Source organism: Anolis sagrei, chromosome 13, assembly GCF_037176765.1.
Source record: "Anolis sagrei isolate rAnoSag1 chromosome 13, rAnoSag1.mat, whole genome shotgun sequence".
NCBI classification, from domain to species: Eukaryota; Metazoa; Chordata; class Lepidosauria; order Squamata; family Dactyloidae; genus Anolis; species Anolis sagrei.
In genome coordinates this window covers 14,903,188-14,925,988 of record NC_090033.1, presented here as the reverse complement: position 1 = coordinate 14,925,988, position 22,801 = coordinate 14,903,188, and the positions used below count along the sequence as shown (strand labels likewise).

Here is a 22,801-nt window from a genome sequence, read left to right as displayed (position 1 = left end):
ACTAGGACGTGGAACAATGGCTTCAAACTACAAGAGAGGAGATTCCATCTGAACACGAGGAAGAACTTCCTGACTGTGAGAGCCGTTCAGCAGTGGAACTCTCTGCCTCGGAGTGTGGTTCAGGCTCCTTCTTTGGAAGCTTTTAAACAGAGGCTGGATGGCCATCTGTCAGGGGTGATTTGAATGCAATATTCCTGCTTCTTGGCAGAATGGGGATGGACTGGATGGCCCATGAGGTCTCTTCCAACTCTTTGATTCTATGGAAGAAGCCAGAATGGATGTCCAAAGAACTTCTAACTGTGCTAAGACACAAAAGAGACATGCACAAGAAGTGGGAAAAGGGAGAAATCACCAAAGAAGAATTCAAACAAATAGCCAACACCTGTAGGGAAAGGGTCCGCAAGGCTAAAGCACAAAACGAGCTTGATTCTCTTTGATTCTAGGATTCTATGATTCTATGGCCATTTCTCATTGACAGGAAGCATCCTCCCGCTTCCGTGTTGCAACGTGTGTGCATGACTGAGGCACCAACACGATCCGGGGAGAGTCGGCTCCTCTCCCCGTTTTCCGATGTCGCCCCTAAATTACATTTAAGACTTTTTTTTACGAAACCCGATGCCTTTCGATCGCCCAGCGAGGGCAAAATCTCGCCTATAAAACCAACGGCGCAAAACGCACAACGTTCATAAAACAAAGATCCGTCGTGGCGAGAGAAGGAATTCTCCTCAGCCAAATGATTTCTGAAATTGCTTTTGCTCCCTTCCCGAGATGTGTTTGCGGCGGACCTTTGTCTGACCAAGAAAAGAAATTACCCGCCGCACGCCTTCTCATTACGGCTTTATCGCTTTTAATTGCTTTCAATCCGGCCTAAGATTATATTTTGTCTGTAGTTTGATTTGGCTCGTTCGGTGGTAATTAATATACTTTGTGACCCGCTCCTGATTCTTGGGCCTAAATCCTGTTGTTATGTGGGACCAAGATGGATCCGTCAGGAGCGTCCAACCGTCTCTGTTCGTGAAGAAAGCTGATGTATGCAATGCATCTGTATTGATAAAGAATGGCAGTTAGTACTTACTTAGGTGATCCCTCGTTGTCTGGGTAGGTTAGTCATCCAAGATCGGTGTCCTGGCGGTGGGTCCGTAGGTGACTGTGGAGCCCTGTTCTTGACCTGCATCTTCTGCCACAGTGAGGACATCAGTTTCCAGGTGGAAGGCGGTCCCGGTCAGGGTTGGCTTGATGCACCTTCCTCTTGACACATTTCCTTCTCTATAGGTCTTCTTAGAAGATTTGAAGAGCTTCCACCTAGGAATGCTTTCACTGGGGTTGGACTCCATGTCCCATGATGCTCCTCCCATCATGATCTTATGGAGCCTAGGAATGTCTCAACAATGGAACCAATGACCCAAAATTAGACGGGGTTACACTCCCCCTGAAGACGCAGGTTCGCAGCTTGGGAGTGATCCTGGACTCATCACTGAGCCTGGAACCCCAGGTCTCGGCGGTGGCCGGGAGAGCTTTTGCACAATTAAAACTTGTGCGCCAGCTGTGCCCGTACCTTGGGAAGCCAGATCTGGCCACGGTGGTCCACGCTCTTGTTACATCCTGGTTAGATTACTGCAACGCACTCTACGTGGGGTTGTCTTTGAAGACTGCTCGGAAACTTCAACTAGTTCAGCGAGAGGCAGCCAGATTGCTCACCGGAGCGGCATACAGGGAGCACACCACCCCCCTGTTGCGTCAGCTCCACTGGCTGGCGATCCAGTTCCGAGCACAATTCAAAGTGCTGGTTTTGACCTACAAAACCCTATACGGCTCTGGCCCAGTGTATTTGTCCGAACGGATCTCCCTTTACGTCCCACCCCGGAGTTTAAGATCAGCCGGGGGGGCCCCGCTCTCGACCCCGCCAGTGTCACAAGTGAGGTTGGCGGGGACGAGGAGCAGGGCCTTCTCGGTGGCGGCCCCCTGCCTGTGGAACTCGCTGCCCAGGGAAATCAGAACAGCGACCTCACTCCTCTCCTTTAGGAGAAAACTCAAAACATGGATGTGGGACCAAGCGTTTGGTCAAGCGAGCAGGTAAAGAAGTGACACTAGCTAGGAAAGGTATAATGGAATGGGATCTGGAAACCGGAAAGTCGAATGCTGAACATGTGAATTGTTCTATATGTTGTGATATATATTGCGTTATTGATTGTTGATTGCATTGTGGTTTTATCTTTAACTGTTTTAATTGTTTAATTATGATTGTCGTTTTGTATAACTGTAATTGTATGAGCGCGGAATGGTGCCTCGTTGTGTAAGCCGCCCTGAGTCCCCCCTTGGGGGTGAAAAAGGCGGGGTATAAGTGCCAGTAATAAATAATAAATAAATAAAAATGGTGGTGCCATTTCCTTCTCTATAGGTCTTCTTAGAAGATTTGAAGAGCTTCCACCTAGGAATGCTTTCACTGGGGTTGGACTCCATGTCCCATGATGCTCCTTCCAACTTTATGATTCTGTGACGGTCTTATGGAGTATAAGAGTGTTTCAACAATGGAACCAATGGCCAAAGAGGTGGTGCCATTTCCTTCTCTATAGGTCTTCTTAGAAGGTTTGAAGAGCTTCCACCTAGGAATGCTTTCACTGGGGTTGGACTTCATGTCCCATGATGCTCCTTCCAACATGATTCTGTGATGATCTTATGGAGCATAGGAATGTTTCAGCAATGGAACCAATGACTCAAAGAGGTGGTGCCATTTCCTTCTCTATAGGTCTTCTTAGAAGGTTTGAAGAGCTTCCACCTAGGAATGCTTTCACTGGGGTTGGACTCCATGTCCCATGATGCTCCTCCCATCATGATATTATGGAGCCTAGGAATGTCTCAACAATGGAACCAATGACCCAAAATGGTGGTGCCATTTCCTTCTCTATAGGTCTTCTTAGAAGGTTTGAAGAGCTTCCAACTAGGAATACTTTCACTGGGGTTGGACTCCATGTCCCATGATGCTCCTCCCATCATGATCTTATGGAGCCTAGGAATGTCTCAACAATGGAACCAATGACCCAAAATGGTGGTGCCATTTCCTTCTCTATAGGTCTTCTTAGAAGGTGTGAAGAGCTTCCACCTAGGAATGCTTTCACTGGGGTTGGACTCCATGTCTCATGATGCTCCTCCCATCATGATCTTATGGAGCCTAGGAATGTCTCAACAATGGAACCAATGACCCAAAATGGTGGTGCCATTTCCTTCTCTATAGGTCTTCTTAGAAGGTTTGAAGAGCTTCCACCTAGGAATGCTTTCACTGGGGTTGGACTCCATGTCCCATGATGCTCCTCCCATCATGATCTTATGGAGCCTAGGAATGTCTCAACAATGGAACCAATGACCCAAAATGGTGGTGCCATTTCCTTCTCTATAGGTCTTCTTAGAAGGTTTAAAGAGCTTCCAACTAGGAATGCTTTCACTGGGGTTGGACTCCATGTCCCATGATGCTCCTCCCATCATGATCGTATGGAGTCTAGGAATGTCTCAACAATGGAACCAATGACCCAAAATGGTGGTGCCATTTCCTTCTCTATAGGTCTTCTTAGAAGATTTGAAGAGCTTCCACCTAGGAATGCTTTCACTGGGGTTGGACTCCAAGTCCCATGATGCTCCTCCCATCATGATCTTATGGAGCCTAGGAATGTCTCAACAATGGAACCAATGACCCAAAATGGTGGTGCCATTTCCTTCTCTATAGGTCTTCTTAGAAGGTTTGAAGAGCTTCCAACTAGGAATGCTTTCACTGGGGTTGGACTCCATGTCCCATGATGCTCCTCCCATCATGATCTTATGGAGCCTAGGAATGTCTCAACAATGGAACCAATGACCCAAAATGGTGGTGCCATTTCCTTCTCTATGGGTCTCCTTAGAAGATTTGAAGAGCTTCCACCTAGGAATGCTTTCACTGGGGTTGGACTCCATGTCCCATGTTGCTCCTCCCATCATGATCTTATGGAGCCTAGGAATGTCTCAACAATGGAACCAATGACCCAAAATGGTGGTGCCATTTCCTTCTCTACAGGTCTTCTTAGAAGGTTTGAAGAGCTTCCACCTAGGAATGCTTTCACTGGGGTTGGACTCCATGTCCCATGATGCTCCTCCCATCATGATCTTATGGAGCCTAGGAATGTCTCAACAATGGAACCAATGACCCAAAATGGTGGTGCCATTTCCTTCTCTATAGGTCTTCTTAGAAGGTTTGAAGAGCTTCCACCTAGGAATGCTTTCACTGGGGTTGGACTCCATGTCCCATGATGCTCCTCCCATCATGATATTATGGACCCTAGGAATGTCTCAACAATGGAACCAATGACCCAAAATGGTGGTGCCATTTTCTTTCTCTCTAGGTCTTCTTAGAAGGTTCGAAGAGCTTCCACCTAGGAATGCTTTCACTGGGGTGGGACTCCATGTCCCATGTTGCTCCTCCCATCATGATCTTATGGAGCCTAGGAATGTCTCAACAATGGAACCAATGACCCAAAATGGTGGTGCCATTTCCTTCTCTACAGGTCTTCTTAGAAGGTTTGAAGAGCTTCCACCTAGGAATGCTTTCACTGGGGTTGGACTCCATGTCCCATGATGCTCCTCCCATCATGATCTTATGGAGCCTAGGAATGTCTCAACAATGGAACCAATGACCCAAAATGGTGGTGCCATTTCCTTCTCTACAGGTCTTCTTAGAAGGTTTGAAGAGCTTCCACCTAGGAATCCTTTCACTGGGGTTGGACTCCAAGTCCCATGATGTTCCTCCCATCATGATCTTATGGAGCCTAGGAATGTCTCAACAATGGAACCAATGACCCAAAATGGTGGTGCCATTTCCTTCTCTATAGGTCTTCTTAGAAGGTTTGAAGAGCTTCCACCTAGGAATGCTTTCACTGGGGTTGGGCTCCAAGTCCCATGATGCTCTTTCTATGATTCTGTGATGGTATTATGGAGCATAAGAGCATTTCAAGAATGAAACCAATGACCCAAAGAAATGGTGCCACTTCCTTCTCTATAGGTCTTCTTAGAAGGTTTGAATAGCTTCCACCTAGGAATGCTTTCACTGGGGATCTTGCATTGAGTTGGGGTTGGACTCCATGTCCCATGATGCTCCTTCTAACTCTATGATTCTGCGATGGTCTTATGGAGCATAAGAGTGTTTCAACAATGGAACCAATGACCCAAAGAGGTGGTGCCATTTCCTTCTCTACGGGTCTTAGAAGGTTTGAAGAGCTGATGGAGGTGATGTCTTGCCTTGAGTTAGGGTTGGACTCCATCACCTATGAGTCCTCTTAGAAGGTTTGAAGAGCTTCCACCTAGGAATGCGTTCATTGGGGATCTTGCATTGAGTTGGGGTTGGACTCCATGTCCCATGATGCCCTTTCCAACTTTATGATTCTGTGATGGTCTTATGGAGCATAGGAGTGTTTCAGCAATGGAACCAATGACCCAAGGAGGTGGTGTCTTGCCTTGAGTTAGGGTTGGACTCCATCACCTATGAGTCTTCTTAGAAGGTTTGAAGAGCTTCCACCTAGGAATTCTTTCACTGGGGTTGGACTCCATGTCTCATGATGCTCCTTCCAATTCTATGATTCTGTGATGATCTTATGGAGCATAGGAATGTTTCAGCAATGGAACCAATGACCCACTTCCTTCTCTATGAGGTCTTCTTAGAAGGTTTGAAGAGCTAACACCTATGGGTTGGAACCAATGACCCAAGGAGGTGATGTCTTGCCTTGAGCTAGGGTTGGACTCCATCACCTATGAGTCCTCTTAGAAGGTTTGAAGAGGAATGCTTTCTGGGGATCTTGCATTGAGTTGGGGTTGGACTCCATGTTTCAGCAGTGGAACCAACTCCATGTTTCAGCAATGGAACCAATGACCCAAGGAGGTGGTGTCTTGCCTTGAGTTAGGATTGGACTTCATCACCTATGAGGTCTTCTTAGAAGGTTGGAAGAGCTTCCACCAATGGGTTGGAACCAGACCCAAGGAGGTGGTGTCTCCTTCCAATTCTATGATTCTGTGATGATCTTATGAAGCATAGGAGTGTTTCAGCAATTGAACCAATGACCCACTTCCTTCTCTATGAGGTCTTCTTAGAAGGTTTGAAGAGCTAACACCTATGGGTTGGAACCAGACCCAAGGAGGTGGTGTCTTGCCTTGAGTTAGGGTTGGACTCCATCACCTATGAGTCTTCTTAGAAGGTTTGAAGAGCTTCCACCTACGAATTCTTTCACTGGGGTTGGACTCCATGTCTCATGATGCTCCTTCCAATTCTATGATTCTGTGATGATCTTATGGAGCATAGGAATGTTTCAGCAATGGAACCAATGACCCACTTCCTTCTCTATGAGGTCTTCTTAGAAGGTTTGAAGAGCTAACACCTATGGGTTGGAACCAATGACCCAAGGAGGTGATGTCTTGCCTTGAGCTAGGGTTGGACTCCATCACCTATGAGTCCTCTTAGAAGGTTTGAAGAGGAATGCTTTCTGGGGATCTTGCATTGAGTTGGGGTTGGACTCCATGTTTCAGCAGTGGAACCAACTCCATGTTTCAGCAATGGAACCAATGACCCAAGGAGGTGGTGTCTTGCCTTGAGTTAGGGTTGGACTTCATCACCTATGAGGTCTTCTTAGAAGGTTGGAAGAGCTTCCACCAATGGGTTGGAACCAGACCCAAGGAGGTGGTGTCTCCTTCCAATTCTATGATTCTGTGATGATCTTATGGAGCATAGGAGTGTTTCAGCAATTGAACCAATGACCCACTTCCTTCTCTATGAGGTCTTCTTAGAAGGTTTGAAGAGCTAACACCTATGGGTTGGAACCAATGACCCAAGGAGGTGATGTCTTGCCTTGAGTTAGGGTTGGACTCCATCACCTATGAGTCCTCTTAGAAGGTTTGAAGAGGAATGCTTTCTGGGGATCTTGCATTGAGTTGGGGTTGGACTCCATGTCCCATGATGCCCTTTCCAACTTTATGATTCTGTGATGGTCTTATGGAGCATAGGAGTGTTTCAGCAATGGAACCAATGACCCAAGGAGGTGGTGTCTTGCCTTGAATTAGGGTTGGACTCCATCACCCATGAGTCCTCTTAGAAGGTTTGAAGAGCTTCCACCTAGGAATGCTTTCTGGGGATCTTGCATTGAGTTGGGGTTGGACTTCATGTCCCATGATGCCCTTTCCAACTTTGTGATTCTGTGATGGTCTTATGGAGCATAGGAGTATTTCAGCAACGGCACCAGTGACTCAAGGAGGTGGTGTCTTGCCTTGAGTTAGGGTTGGACTTCATCACCTATGAGGTCTTCTTAGAAGGTTGGAAGAGCTTCCACCAATGGGTTGGAACCAGACCCAAGGAGGTGGTGTCTTGCCTTGAGTTAGGGTTGGACTCCATCACCTATGAGTCTTCTTAGAAGGTTTGAAGAGCTTCCACCTAGGAATTCTTTCACTGGGGTTGGACTCCATGTCTCATGATGCTCCTTCCAGTTCTATGATTCTGTGATGATCTTATGGAGCATAGGAATGTTTCAGCAATGGAAACAATGACCCAAAGAGGTGGTGTCACTTCCTTCTCTATGAGGTCTTCTTAGAAGGTTTGAAGAGCTAACACCTATGGGTTGGAACCAATGACCCAAGGAGGTGATGTCTTGCCTTGAGTTAGGGTTGGACTCCATCACCTATGAGTCCTCTTAGAAGGTTTGAAGAGGAATGCTTTCTGGGGATCTTGCATTGAATTGGGGTTGGACTCCATGTCCCACGATGCCCTTTCCAACTTTATGATTCTGTGATGGTCTTATGGAGCATTGGAGTGTTTCAGCAATGGAACCAATGACCGAAGGAGGTGGTGTCTTGCCTTGAGTTAGGGTTGGACTCCATCACCTATGAGGTCTTCTTAGAAGGTTTGAAGAGTTCCACCCTGGAATGCTTTCACTGGGGATCTAGCATTGAGTTGGGGTTGGACTCCATGTCCCATGATGCCCCTTCCAACTTTATGATTCTGTGATGGTATTATGGAGCATAAGAGTGTTTCAGGAATGGAACCAATGACCCAAGGAGGTGCTGTCTTGCCTTGAGTTAGGGTTGGACTCCATCACCTATGAGTCCTCTTCTGACTCTTCCAAGAGGCCTCATGGACCATAGAGTCCATCCTAAAACCAGTTTCTTTCTGCTAGCTCTTCTCCTCTCTCCTGTCTCATGAATCATGGATTACCTCTCTGAAGAAATAAGGCAGATCCTGCTGACCTCTCATTTCTTGGACCACGGGACTGAGCTTGACCCTATTTCCATAAAAAGGATTCTGTTGTCACCCTGCCAGGACCCCGCAAGGTCTTTGAGTGGCTCTTAATGGCCTTTGTGACCCAGCTCAGGATGGTTGTGCGTCATGCCAAGTCAGCAAGCTGTGACACAAAGTCATTCTCTCCCTTCCCCGGCTTTTATCATATTTTAATAATATATATATATATATATCTCCATATCGTATTAGATGTGCCGGTAGTGGATTTCCAAGGGATGACCTCAAGATGACAATGGAATGCAGTGAGTCAAGCAGGTTGTGACTGAGAAGGACAAGGGAGATTTTGGGGTGTCTGTTCAAAGTGAGAATTAAGTACAGTGTTCCCTCACTTATCGCAGGTGTTACGTTCCAGGACCACCCGCGAAAAGTGAAAATCCGCGAAGTAGGGACACTATACATGTATATCGTAGGGCTGGGCGGTTTCTTTTCGTTAATTCGTAATTCGTTAAAAATTCGTTATTTTTTTTTGTTAACGAAGCGATAACGAACCATTCTGGAGCAACTTAAAAATGAAACGAATTTTTCAATTCGTTTCGTAAATGCTTCGTATTTCGTTATGTATTCGTTTCGTTATTGGTTTGAGGTCGTTTCGTTATTATTTCCGCATGTCTGGGGCAAGTTTTATAGTTGTTTTTTGTTTAATTAGTGAAAAAAATTATGATATCACACCAACAGTCAACAACAGAGGGAGAGGGAAGCTTCAGAAGTTTTTTTAGCGTATTGCGCGATCGCGGCCGCCATTAACGAATCGATTCGTTATTGTTTCGTTATTGTTTTGTAATTTTTTTACCATTTACGAAATTTCGTAAATATCGAACTTTTTTTAAGGAAAATTTCGGAATTCTTTTAAATATCGAAACGCAAAAAAACCCAAAAAACGAATCGATTTTAGAAACAAATTTTTCCGTTGTTACCCAGGCCTAGTATATCGCCCTCCGAGGTTGAGGCAGAAGCGAGGAGAGGAGAGATTTAGAAACAAAGGCACTGTGCACCTTTTTTTTGCTAGCAATCTCCACTTCGCTACTGAGAGGTAAAAACCCGTGAAACAGCAAGTCCGCGAGAAACGAACCGCGAAGTAGCGAGGGAACACTGTAGTTCCTTCCGTTTTCATAGTTGTGTGGTTATTAGAGGTGCTCATATTGCAAAAGCAGGAGAGTGAATTAAAGGCCATTGAGATGACGGCAGGTCTTTCTTCTTCTTTTCCAGAAGGATAGCTTGTAGGGCTGGGCGGTTTCGTTTCGTTAATTCGTAATTCGTTAATAATTCGTTAATTTTTTCAATTACAAAACGATAACGAACCATTCTGGAGCATTTTTTTTAAAAAACGAATTTTTAAATAGTTTTGTAAATGCTTCGTATTTCATTATTGTATTCGTTTCGTTATTGTTTTGAGGTCGTTTCGTTATTATTTCCGCATGTCTGGGGCAAGTTTTATGGTTGTTTTTTGTTTAATTACTGAAAAAAATTTATAATATCACACCAACAGTCAACAACAGAGGGAGAGGGAAGCTTCAGAAGTTTTTGGAGGTTTTTTAGCGTATTTCGCAGTCGCGTCCGCCATTAACGAATTGATTCGTTATTGTTTCGGAAATCGATTCGTTAATGTTTTGTAATTTTTTTCACATTTACGAAATTTTGTAAATATCGAACTTTTTAAAAGGAAAATTTTGTAATTATTTTAAATAACAAAACGCAAAAACCCCCAAAAAACGAATCGATTTTAGAAACAAATTTTTCCGTTGTTACCCAGGCCTAGTATCCAGATATTCCTCTACTACCTCTTTACCTCTTCAGTGCTGCATTTCCTTTTGTTGTTGTTTTTCCAACACATTCATTTATTTCTTTGCGATGATTTAAATACTTCTTAGATCCCAACATGTGAAAAAGCATCAAAACATGCAAAGAGATACGATGCACAGAATGTCTGCAAATCATCTCGGGGTTCAAGGAAGTGATGTTGGGTTGGATAGAAGAGGGAAAGGGTGCTCAGATTAGTCTTCCTTAAAATATGTTTGCTTCTGTCTAATGTGTTTGTGTGTCTATCCACAGGTCAGGTTATCCTGTACGAAGCCATGCTTGGATTTTAATAGCCATGTTCCGACTTGCCATGGATTTCACCTCTTGTGATTCTTTGGGCCAAGGCCATAGACCGCCCTTGTTGCAAAGACCCACGCCCCACTATGGATTGCCTCACGGCCCGTTGTGGAGTCTTAGACCTGGACAACAAGCGAGGAACTATCTCTTACCCTCTCTAGAAAAATCTAGCGGGCAACCGTCCAAAACATATCATTCCAAAAGGCTACACAAAGCCGCGGACCTACTCTGGAAAAGCGGGCGGCCCGAACGCTTGCCCTTGGCCAAATGGGGACCTTTCCTGCTGGCATCCGGGAGAACAGATTCCTTGAAACGGAGGCGGAGGTATCTCCGGGCCATTGGCAAGCCCACCATGGAGCCGGAGGTGATTGTCTGGGGATCTACCAGTCCGTTGGATCCCCTCGAAAGCAGCACCTTCCCAGGGATTTATGGGAGCACCACCGTCTCGGTTTTGCAACGCACCACCAGGACCACCACCACCGCGACCACATCCACCACCACGTTCACCACCACCACTGCTTCCACCACAGTCCAGCCCAAAGGGCCCGGCCCTGGATTTGGCACCCCCAGGAACAACCCGGGTGGGCTTAGCACAATGGGACCGCCATCCACTTCCGACGGCAACCGGAAAGAGGTCGACGCTCCACCGCCTAAGATGCCAGGAGACAATTCAGGTACATTGAGATGGGTATTTGATGGGGGCTTCCTTGAGGGTGTGAAATGTCTGTTTCTAGCTATGTCAGTCCTGGGAGAGAAAAAATATAGGCCATCCTTGCATGTACAGTTGTAACGAGGGAGAAATACTATTTCTTTATTTAAGAAAAACCTCTTAACTCTTAGTTTCTTCTTTTATATTAGCTGGGACTTTCTGTGTGCTGTTTAACCTTTGTACAGGCAATGAGACACTCTTCTGTATAACTAAGTAACATAGTTTATTTATAACTTCTGGCTCCAACGCTTGTGGTTACATTTGTGTTTTGTTGCAATCTTGAGGCTTACAGTCAGTATAATATACTTGGTTTACTTTTCTGAAATAGACTTTCAATGTTTCACATTCACAAACATTGGCTTTACACACTATTGACTGAAATTATTTTCTGACTAAAGCACCACTGGCTCTCTTTTTATTCCTGAAACTTGAGCTCTATTTAACTAACTGCTTCTATATATCAGAAGTCTTTAACATATCTTCATAACTGCTTATTTCTAACAGGAGTTCCTAACTCTTTTTTCTCACAGAAGTTCCTAACCGTCTCTCACAAACAGGAATCCCTAACTCTCTTCCCAAACAGCAATTCCTAACTCTCTCTTTTGACTCTGTAACTACCTATTTTTAAACTTTGGCTCCGCCCCTTTGGAATGTTCAGCTCTGCTCTTCCCAACTGTCATTTTGGCCTAGCAACCTTTTCAAATCCTGGGCCTATGCTAATCTGCATATGACCAATCGGTTTCCATATGCAAATGAATTCTATCTCTGCTGTTGCTACTCTGTCTGTGTCTATTCTTCCCTATCTGCCATATGTAAACATAGAGCTAGACACCAAAAAATTAACATAGAGTAGCAATTTCGCTACAACAGTGTTCCCTCGCTACTTCGCGGTTTTCTTTTTTGTGGATTCACTGATTCGTGGTTTTTCAATAAATATAGTAATGTATATATTTACACTGGAGCTGCGTCTCTCGTTGCCACGTGCACCGTGGGAGATGTCAGCCTGGGAAGCTGCCTCCTGGAGGTGCCCCACTTGTCCAACTCCTCCTCCTCGCCTGCTGCTTCCTCCTCCTCCTCTTCCTCACTCTCCCATGCAGATGGGAGCTCTTCTGAGTTGAAAGGAAGGGAAGAAAGGAGGGAAGGAAGGGAAGGATGATGGACAGGTCTAGAGAGGTGAATGGCAGATGGGTCAAGAGGGAGGGAGGAAGGAATGGGGACCCGTGGGAAAGAAAGGTGGGGGTGCCGTCAAGCTCCCTAAAAAGAAAAGGGTATCAGGATACACTCAGCGGATGAATATACACCAAAAACTAAAGTAGGACTTGTTCAGCACTTGAGATGCTACTTGCTGATGTGAGATTGTGTGTGTGTGTGTGTGTGTATATATATATATATATATATATAGCATCCCTACTTCGTGGATTTTCACTTTTCGCGGGTGGTCCTCATGGAGATTTGCCAGAATGGCAATAATCTTCCACTCATTTGTGGGGTCTGTACAATTCCCATCCTTTTGTGTATTTCTATTTCTACATTTATTGGTTAAGGCCATACCGATGTTGAGGGTGCAAAGAGGACACACAGGTTTTCTCAGAGAATGTCTTGGTATATCAAGTTATTAGGGCTGGGCGGTTTCGTTCGTTAATTTCGTAATTCGTTATTAATTCGTAATTAGCTTACGATCCGATATTGAGCCATGCAGGAGCAACTAAAAATCGAAACGAATTTTTCAATTCATTTCGTAATTGTTTCGTAATTGGTTCGAAATTGTTTCGAAATCGTTTCGAAATTGTTTCGTTATTATTTCCGTATGTCTGGTGCAAGTTTTATAGTTGTTTGTTTTATCAGTGATAAAAAACTAAATTATCACACCAACAGTCAACAACAGAGGGAGAGGGAAGCTTCAGAAGTTCCCCCTGTCCCATTTGGAGGGTTTTTTTAGCGTATTGCGCAATCGCGTCCGCCATTAACGAATCAATTCGAAATTTATGAAATTTCGTAAATAACGAAATTTTTTAAAAGAAAAATTCGGAATTCTTTTAAAAAACGCAATGGACCCCCTAAAAACGAAACAAGTTTAGAAACAAATTTTTCCGTTGTTACCCAGGCCTACAAGTTATCTTTCTGAAAGCAACGGAGAATGACATTTGGATTTTTTGCATTACGGGAATTTTTTTTCTACAAAAAATTGTAACCAATATCTATCTCTTGCAGTAATAATTTTAAGCAATTCCAGTTAACTTTATCACAAGCTTTTTCCGCATCTATAAATAGTAACGCCAGTTGTTTTTCATTGTGCTTTTCGTAATATTCAATTGTATCTAAAAGTAATGGAGAACCACATTCGGATTTTTTGCATTATGGGAATATTTTTTTACATTTTTTTTATTTGCATACAAATGGTGCCCAGAAAACTATTTTTTGCAGCAGACATTTTTCCACACTAAAATCTAGATCTTTTTTTTTTTTTGGTGCTCGTGAAATTTTCACACAAAAGTTTATAAATATAAAAAAAGAATGAAAATCTATCCCAACAGATGAAAAGTTCTCATATTCTTTGAACCTTGAGGATAAAAACAAGGGAAGGTTTGGTGTCTGTATCCGTCTAATGTTTTCTGCCCTACATACATAGTTTGTACTTTCTGCATTGAAATCTAGATTTTTTTTTTGGTACTCATATGAAATTTTTACCCAAAATATATAAATGTAAAAGAATATATGATAAATTTGGTCCTGATCCATCATTGGTTTTGGGTCGCAGTGGTCTCAGGAAGTGAGTGAAGGTACTGCATCTCCCATCATCCATTGTCCATCCTTTCCCAAACTGCACCAGGATGTAAAGTGGGTCATGGGGGGTCTGTGTGGCAAGTTTGGTCCAGGTCTGTGATTTGTTGGGGCCACAGTGTTATCAGATTAAGGTACTGCAAATCCCATCGTCCATGGTCCACCCTCCTCCAAACTTCACCAGGGCGTGAGGTGGTTCATGGGGATTATGTGTGTCAAGTTTGGTCCAGGTCCATCATTCATAGGGGTTATGTGTGTCACGTTTGGTCCAGGTCCGTCATTCATGCTGGTCCAAGTGGTCTCATGGAGTGAGTGAAGATACTGCAAGTCCCATCATTGGTGGCCAATCCTTCCCCAAACCACATCAGGATGTCAAGTGGTGGGCATCACAGTGGTCTGTCCCCCAAACTTCACTGGGGCATCAGGTGGTTCATGGGGGTTATGTGTGTCAAGTTTGGTCCAGGTCCGTCATTCATGGGGGTTACGTTTGTCAAGTTTGGTCCAGGTCCATCATTCATGGGGGTTATGTTTGTCAAGTTTGGTCCACGTCCATCATTCATGGGGGTTATGTTTGTCAAGTTTGGTGCAGGTCCATCATTCATGGAGTTTAGTTTGTCAAGTTTGGTCCAGTTCTGTCATTCATGGGGGTTATGTTTGTCAAGTTTGGTCCAGGTCCATCGTTCATGGGGGTTATATTTGTCAAGTTTGGTCCAGGTCCATCATTCATGGTGGTCCCAATGGTCTCATGGAGTGAGTGAAGGTACTGCAAGTCCCATCATCCGTGGTCAGTCCTTACCCAAACCACATCAGGATGTCAAGTGGTGGTCCAGGTCCGTCATTCATGGGGGTTACGTTTGTCAAGTTTGGTCCAGGTCCGTCATTCATGGGAGTTACGTTTGTCAAGTTTGGTCCAGGTCCATCATTCATGGGGGTTATGTTTGTCAAGTTTGGTCCACGTCCATCATTCATGTTGGTTATGTTTGTCAAGTTTGGTGCAGGTCCATCATTCATGGGGTTTTGTTTGTCAAGTTTGGTCCAGTTCTGTCATTCATGGGGGTTATGTGTGTCAAGTTTGGTCCAGGTCTGCCATTCATGGGGGTTATGTTTGTCAAGTTTGGTCCAGGTCCGTCATTCATGGGGGTTATGTGTGTCAAGTTTGGTCCAGGTCTGCCATTCATGGGGGTTATGTGTGTCAAGTTTGGTCCAGGTCCGTCATTCATGGGGGTTATGTTTGTCAAGTTTGGTCCAGGTCCGCCATTCATGGGGGTTATGTTTGTCAAGTTTGGTCCAGGTCCGTCATTCATGGGGATTATGTGTGTCAAGTTTGGTCCAGGTCAGTCATTCATGGGGGTTATGTGTGTCAAGTTTGGTCCAGGTCAGTCATTCATGGGGGTTATGTTTGTCAAGTTTGGTCCAGGTCCGTCATTCATGGGGGTTATGTGTGTCAAGTTTGGTCCAGGTCTGCCATTCATGGGGGTTATGTGTGTCAAGTTTGGTCCAGGTCCGTCATTCATGGGGGTTATGTTTGTCAAGTTTGGTCCAGGTCCGCCATTCATGGGGGTTATGTTTGTCAAGTTTGGTCCAGGTCCGTCATTCATGGGGGTTATGCTTGTCAAGTTTGGTCCAGGTCCGTCATTCATGGGGGTTATGCTTGTCAAGTTTGGTCCAGGTCTGTCATTCATGCTGGTCCAAGTGGTCTCATGGAGTGAGTGAAGATACTGCAAGTCCCATCATCCATGGCCAGTCCTTCCCCAAACCACATCAGGATGTCAAGTGGTGGGCATCACAGTGTTCTGTCCCCCAAACTTCACTGGGGCATGAGGTGGTTCATGGGGGTTATGTGTGTCAAGTTTGGTCCAGGTCCGTCATTCATGGGGGTTACTTTTGTCAAGTTTGGTCCAGGTCCGTCATTCATAGGTGTTGTGTTTGTCAAGTTTGGTCCATGTCCATCATTCATGGGGGTTGTTTGTCAAGTTTGGTCCAGGTCCGTCATTCATGGGTGTTGTGTTTGTCAAGTTTGGTTCAGGTCCGTCATTCATGGGTGGTGTGTTTGTCAAGTTTGGTCCAGGTCCGTCATTCATGCTGGTCCAAATGGTCTCACAAAGTGAGTGAAGGTACTGCAAGTCCCATCATCTATGGCCAGTCCTCCCCCAAACCACACAGGATGTCAAGTGGTGGACATCACAGTGGTCTGTGGGAGCTGAAGTAATTGAAATTACTGCAAATCCCATCATCTGTGGTCCATCCTCCCCCAAAGCACACCAGGACATAAAGTGAGTCATCCAAATATCTCCCATGATAGGTCGGGATATTGAGGAAGATATAGTATCAGTATCACTCTATATCTGGAAAGATTTAGTATCTGCATCACTCTATATCAGTCCAGGAGTAGAAGACGTGGTCAGCTCGTGAGTAGACGAACATATCAAAGGAAGGTTATGGATGCTAGAGATGATTTATTAGAGATGGAAACATGTCTCAGCGTGTTTCAGATATCAGTGTATTTCTTCAAGGGAATCTCACTCTTGGTTGTTTCAAGAACAGAATGTTTTCGGAAGGGTAATTGTTGATTCTTGCATGCTGATGATTATGAGATCGCTAATTGTGGAAGACGTTCATGACAAGCCAGTAAAAATGATTAATTAGTACTCCGTCATGAGCACTGAAGGCTGACCAGACTTGGTGGATTTTACGTTGTCTACAGCTTTTTATTAAAACTCCCCGAAAGGGGCTCAATAATGTTTAGGCAATGCGATGAACAGGACTTCCCCTCCATCGAGTTTGGTGGTCCTCAAAACAAGGAAACGGGAGAAAGGAACAGGAGAATTGAACGAAACAAGGAAACGGGGAAGGAAACTGGAGAGTTAAACAAAACATGGAAACGGGGAAAAGAAACATAGAGTTGAAGGAAACAGGAAAACGGGGGAAAGAAACAGAGTTGAAGGTAACAGGAAAACGAGGGAAAGTAACGGGAGAATTGAACAAAACAAGGAAACGGGGAAAGAAACGGGAGAGTTAAACAAAACATGGAAACGGGGGAAAGAAACGTAGGGTTGAACGAAACAGGAAAAAGAGGGAAAGTAATGGGAGAGTTGAATGAAACAGGGAAATGGGGAAAGAAATGGGAGAGTTGAATGAAACAGGGAAACGGGGAAAGAAATGGGAGAGTTGAACGAAACAGGGAAACGGGGGAAAGAAACATAGAGTTGAATGAAACAAGAAAACGAGAGAAAGAAACGGGAGAGTTGAACGAAACAAGAAAACGAGGGAAAGGAATTGAAGAGTTGAACGAAACAGGGAAACAGGGAAAGAAATGGGAGAGTTGAACGAAACAGGGAAACGAGGGAAAGAAACGGAGAGTTGAAGGAAACAGGAAAACGAGGGAAAGTAATGGGAGATTTGAACGAAACTGGGAAACGGGGGAAAGAAATGGGAGAGTTGAATGAAACAAGGAAACGGGGGAAAGAAATGGGAGAGTTGAACGAAACAGGGAAACGGGGAAAGAAATGGGAGAGTTGAACGAAACAGGGAAATGGGGAAAGAGACGGGAGAGTTAAACGAAACATGGAAACGGGGGAAAGAAACGGGAGAGTTGAATGAAACAGGGAAACGGGGAAAGAAATGGGAGAGTTGAACGAAACAGGGAAACGGGGAAAGAAATGGGAGAGTTGAACGAAACAGGAAAACGGGGAAAGAAATGGGAGAGTTGAATGAAACAGGGAAATGGGGGAAAGAAACGGGAGAGTTGAATGAAACATGAAAATGGGAGAGTTGAACAAAACAGGGAAACGAGGGAAAGAAAACGGAAGAGTTGTACAATACAGGGAAACAGGGGAAAGAAAATGAGAAGGTTGAATGAAACAGTGAAACGGGGGAAAGAAAGGGCCTGGGCTCTCTTGGTGTCTATGCCACCATTTTTGAGGTTGGCTTTCTATCTCTTTTCCTGTCCACCAGCATTCCGTTTTCCGTTCTTAAGTTTGGAGTAGCGTAGCTGCTTTGGGAGACGGTAATCGGGCATTCGGACAAAGTGGCATTCAGTCCGGTGGCGTTGATGGCGGAGGAGCATTGCTTCAATGCTGGTGGGCTTTGCTTCTTCCAGCACGCTGACATTTGTCCATTTGTCTTCCCAAGAGATATGCAGGATATTTCAGAGGCAGCGCTGATGGAATTGTTCCAGGAGTTGCATGTGACATCTCTAGACAGTCCACGTCTCACAGGGTTAGGAGGACAGTGGTTTTATAAACAAGCACCTTGGTCTCGCTATGGATGTCCTGGTCCTCAAACACTCTGTGCTTCATTCAGAAAAATGCTGCACTCGCAGAGCTCCGGCAGTGTTTTATTTCTGTGTCAGTTGATGTCTATAGACAGTCCACGTCTCACAGGTGTATAGCAGGGTTGGGAGGACAATGGTTGTATAGACAAGTACGTTGGTCTCCCTACAGATGTCCTGGTCCTCAAATACTCCCTGCTTCATTCGGAAAAATTGTGCACTCGAATCGAGTTTAGACACAAATTTTTCCGTGGTTACTAGGGCTGGGCGGTTTCGTTTCGTTAATTCGTAATTCGTTAATAATTCGTTATTTTTTTTAATTACAAAACGATAACGAACCATTCTGGAGCAATTTTTTAAAAAAACGAATTTTTAAACACATTTTGTAAATGCTTCGTATTTCGTTATTGTATTCATTTCGTTATTGTTCCGAGGTCGTTTCGTTATTATTTCCGCATATCTGGGGCAAGTTTTTTGTTTAATTAGTGAAAAAAAATTATAATATCACACCAACAGTCAACAACAGAGGGAGAGGGAAGCTTCAGAAGTTTTTGGAGGTTTTTTAGCGTATTTCACGGTCGCGTCCGCCATTAACGAATTGATTCGTTATTGTTTCAGAAATCGATTCGTTAATGTTTTGTAATTTTTTCACATTTACGAAATTTCATAAATATCGAACTTTTTAAAAGGAAAATTTTGTAATTATTTTAAATAACAAAACGCAAAAACCCCCAAAAAACGAATCGATTTTAGAAACAAATTTTTCCATTGTTACCCAGGCCTAGTAAACAGGGCCGGAGTCGTTTAGGGATTTATAGGTTAACACCAGCACTTTGAATTGTGCTCGGAAGCTAATGGGCAGCCAGTGGAGCTGGCGTAACAGCGGAGTGGTGTGCTCCCTGTACCCAGCCCCCATTAGTAGTCTGGCTGCCGCGCGTTGGACTTGCTGCAGCTTCCGGGTAGTCTTCAAAGGCAACCCCACATAGAGAGCATTGCAGTAGTCTAAGCAGGACTTTGTGCATTGTGCATTGTTGCTGTTCACGAGCATTATATCACTACGGTGACGTTTTTCTGTCATTGCAACATTATGCATTGTCGCTATTGCTGTGGCATTCCCGGCCATTACCTTTTATATATCTTTTACTATTTGCTTGTGCTTTTCCTGCGCGTATTATGTTTCCCAGACAGCCTCGAGTCACAGGCCATCAATTTATTATTGGCATTTTATCGCCCTGTCTCATTTGCTGGCATTTATCCGCTCGTGTCGGGGACGTTTGGTCCTGAATCGCAGGCTGGAGATTCCCTTCTCCTTCTGTCTTGTGAAAAGAGGCCTTTGATGGGAGTGGTTGTGTTGACACACAATTATGGTTGAGAAGGGAATTAAATATCCGGTTTCGAGAAGCCATTCAAGCTCCTGAACAAGCTGGAATATTCTCCCTGATCCTTCATTCCGATGCGAGGCGTTCTCTGGGGGTTTAAAGGGGGGTTTTGTCTCTAAAGCTTTGCAAATCTGGGATGCATCGGTTTAATCAAATCGAAGCGCTCGGCGTATTTCTTGAGATTTTTTTCTCCGCTCGTTGCCGTTCGTTCCCAAAGTTCAGCTCTCGTCTAGACTCGGAGTGAATTAAATCACCGAATTGTTGGTCGGGGCTCGCTGGGCAAAGAGACGGAAATTCTTGGGATGTTACAGCAGAATCTATACCCAGATTAATTTCTCTAATGGACCCGTCTTCCGCAAGAATTGATATTAACCGACTCCTGTCTCTGAATATAGAACTAGTCATTAGGAGAGATGTATGGCTCTTGCTATCACCCCGAAGGCTTATATCCGCTCCTCTTTTCCAACTCGGAAGGAAGATAAGTGGAGGGACTGCCCGGGAAAGCTATCCCTATTAGTATATATTCATTTGCATACACTTTATTTACTTAATAGGTACTTTTCTTTCAAGTGAAAATGGCCTCCATTATAGGACAAAATCACATCAAAGCAATGTAGTGTGCAAATGTTAATAAATGACTCGTGTATACGGTGTTCCCTCGCTACTTTCGCGGACTCGCTGTTTCGCGGGTTTTTAATAAAAATATTTGAATTTCAAATATACAGCGCAAGTAGCAAAGGAACACAGAGCAGAAAGGCCTCAACAATACACTCTGGATGTCTCCCTTCCCACAGATAGAGTGAGTGAAAGAGAGAGAGAGACACCTCGTCACCGCCTGGATAGTCCCAGATAGTCACTCAATTGGCTTCTCCTTCTTCCCTCCGTGGGTGGCTCTCCTTCCCTCCTTGCCCTCTTTACCTTCTTCCTCCTCATCACCGCCTGGGCCTCTTGCCACCACTTGGCCATACAACGCCTCCACCGCCTCCTCAATCGCTCCAGAAGCAGTTCCTCATCCGCCGGGATACAAGGTTGCATTAGAGACTCTTGCATTGGAGATCGCGTTGCTTTGGAGGCTGAGTTACATTTAAGACTGTTGTGTTTGAGACCGTTGCATTGGAGACTGTGTTACATTGGGGACTGTGTTACATTGAAGATTGTTTTGTTGGAGACTGTTTCATTGGAAACTGTGTTACATTGAAGGTTGTGTTGGAAACTGTTGTATTGGAGACTGTGTTACATTGAAGATTGTTGCATTGGAGATGGCTGTGTTGGAGACTGTTGTATTGGAGACTGTGTTACATTAAAGATTGTTGCACTGGGGACTGTGTTACATTGAAGGTTGTTGTGTTGGAGACTGTTGAATTGGAGACTGTGTTACATTGAAGATCATTGCATTGAAGGTTGTTGTGTTGGAGACTGTTGTACTGGAGACTGTGTTACATTGAAGATTGTTTTGTTGGAGACTGTTGCGTTGGAGACTGGTGTCTGGGGGACTTGCGTTGGAGACTGTTGCATTGGAGACTGTGTTACATTGAAGACTGTTGTGTCGGAGACTGTTGCATTGGAGATTGTTGCGTTGGAGACTGTTGCATTGAAGATTGTTTTGTTGGAGACTGTTGCATTGGAGACTGTGAAGATTGTTGTGTCGGAGACTGTTGCATTGGTTTGTTGGAGAATTGCGTTAGAGACTGTTGCGTTGGAAACTTGCGTTGGCGACTGTTTCATTGGAGACCGTGTTACATTGATGATTGTTTTGTTGGAGACTGTTGTATTGGAGACTGTGTTACACTGAAGATTGTTGTGTTGGAGACTGTTGCATTGGAGATTGTTGCATTGGAGACTGCATTACATTGAAGATTGTTGTGTCGGAGACTGTTGCGTTGGAGACTGTTGCACTGGAGACTGTGTTACATTGAAGATGGTTGTGTCGGAGACTGTTGCGTTGGAGACTGTTTCACTGGAGACTGGGTTACATTGAAGATGGTTGTGTTGGAGACTGTTGCGTTGGAGACTGTGTTACATTGAAGATGGTTGTGTCGGAGACTGTTCCGTTGGAGACTGTTGCATTGGAGACTGCGTTACATTGAAGATGGTTGTGTCGGAGACTGTTCCGTTGGAGACTGTTGCACTGGAGACTGTGTTACATTGAAGATGGTTGTGTCGGAGACTGTTCCGTTGGAGACTGTTGCATTGGAGACTGCGTTACATTGAAGATGGTTGTGTCGGAGACTGTTCCGTTGGAGACTGTTGCACTGGAGACTGTGTTACATTGAAGATGGTTGTGTCGGAGACTGTTCCGTTGGAGACTGTTGCATTGGAGACTGTGTTACATTGAAGATGGTTGTGTCGGAGACTGTTTTGTTGGAGACTGTTGCATTGGAGACTGCATTACATTGAAGATTGTTGTATCGGAAAATGTTGTGTTGGAGACTGTGTTACACTGAAGATTGTTGTGTTGGAGACTGTTGCATTGGAGATTGTTGCATTGGAGACCGTGTTACATTGAAGATTGTTGTGTCGGAAACTGTTGTGTTGGAGACTGTGTTACATTAAAGATGGTTGTGTCGGAGACTGTTGCATTGGAGACTGCATTACATTGAAGATTGTTGTGTCGGAAACTGTTGTGTGGGAGACTGTGTTACATTGAAGATGGTTGTGTCGGAGACTGTTGCATTGGAGACTGTTGCATTGGAGACTGCGTTACATTGAAGATGGTTGTGTTGGAGACTGTTGCATTGGAGACTGTTGCACTGGAGACTGTGTTTCATTGGAGATGGTTGTGTCGGAGACTGTTGTATTGGAGACTGTTGCACTGGAGACTGTGTTTCATTGAAGATGGTTGTGTCGGAGACTGTTGCATTGGAGACTGCGTTACATTGAAGATTGTTTTGTTGGAAACTGTTGCACTGGAGACTGTGTTACATTGAAGATGGTTGTGTCAGAGACTGTTCCATTGGAGACTGTGTTACATTGAAGATTGTTTTGTTGGAGACTGTTGCATTGGAAACTGTTACGTTGGAAACTGTTGTGTTCGAGATAGTTGCATTTGAGATGGTGCAACATTGGAGACTGTTTCATTGGCTATGGATATCTCTCCCCAGCAAGATTAGATCGGCCCCCTCCCTCCTGGTATTTAGGAAACAACTTCAAATGTGGCTTTTCAAGCAAGCATTCGGGGAGTGAGATGAAGTAGTTAAATGATAACCTCGGGATTGGTGCACTGTCTAATATTTTATGTTTTTGTCTGTGTCTGAGGTGGGATTGTGGAGCCA

The 22,801-nt window shown here is 44.5% G+C and overlaps 1 protein-coding gene across 2 annotated transcripts in view; it reads left to right on the top strand.

The window, feature by feature from the left end:
• Positions 1-22,801, top strand: part of AJAP1 (adherens junctions associated protein 1) — a 242,807-nt gene that overhangs the window by 74,088 nt on the left and 145,918 nt on the right. For both annotated transcript variants that reach the window (XM_067472814.1, XM_067472813.1), the window contains exon 2: positions 10,346-11,064. In XM_067472814.1, coding sequence (XP_067328915.1) covers positions 10,346-11,064 — 719 coding nt within the window. The remainder of the gene's footprint in view (positions 1-10,345; positions 11,065-22,801) is intronic.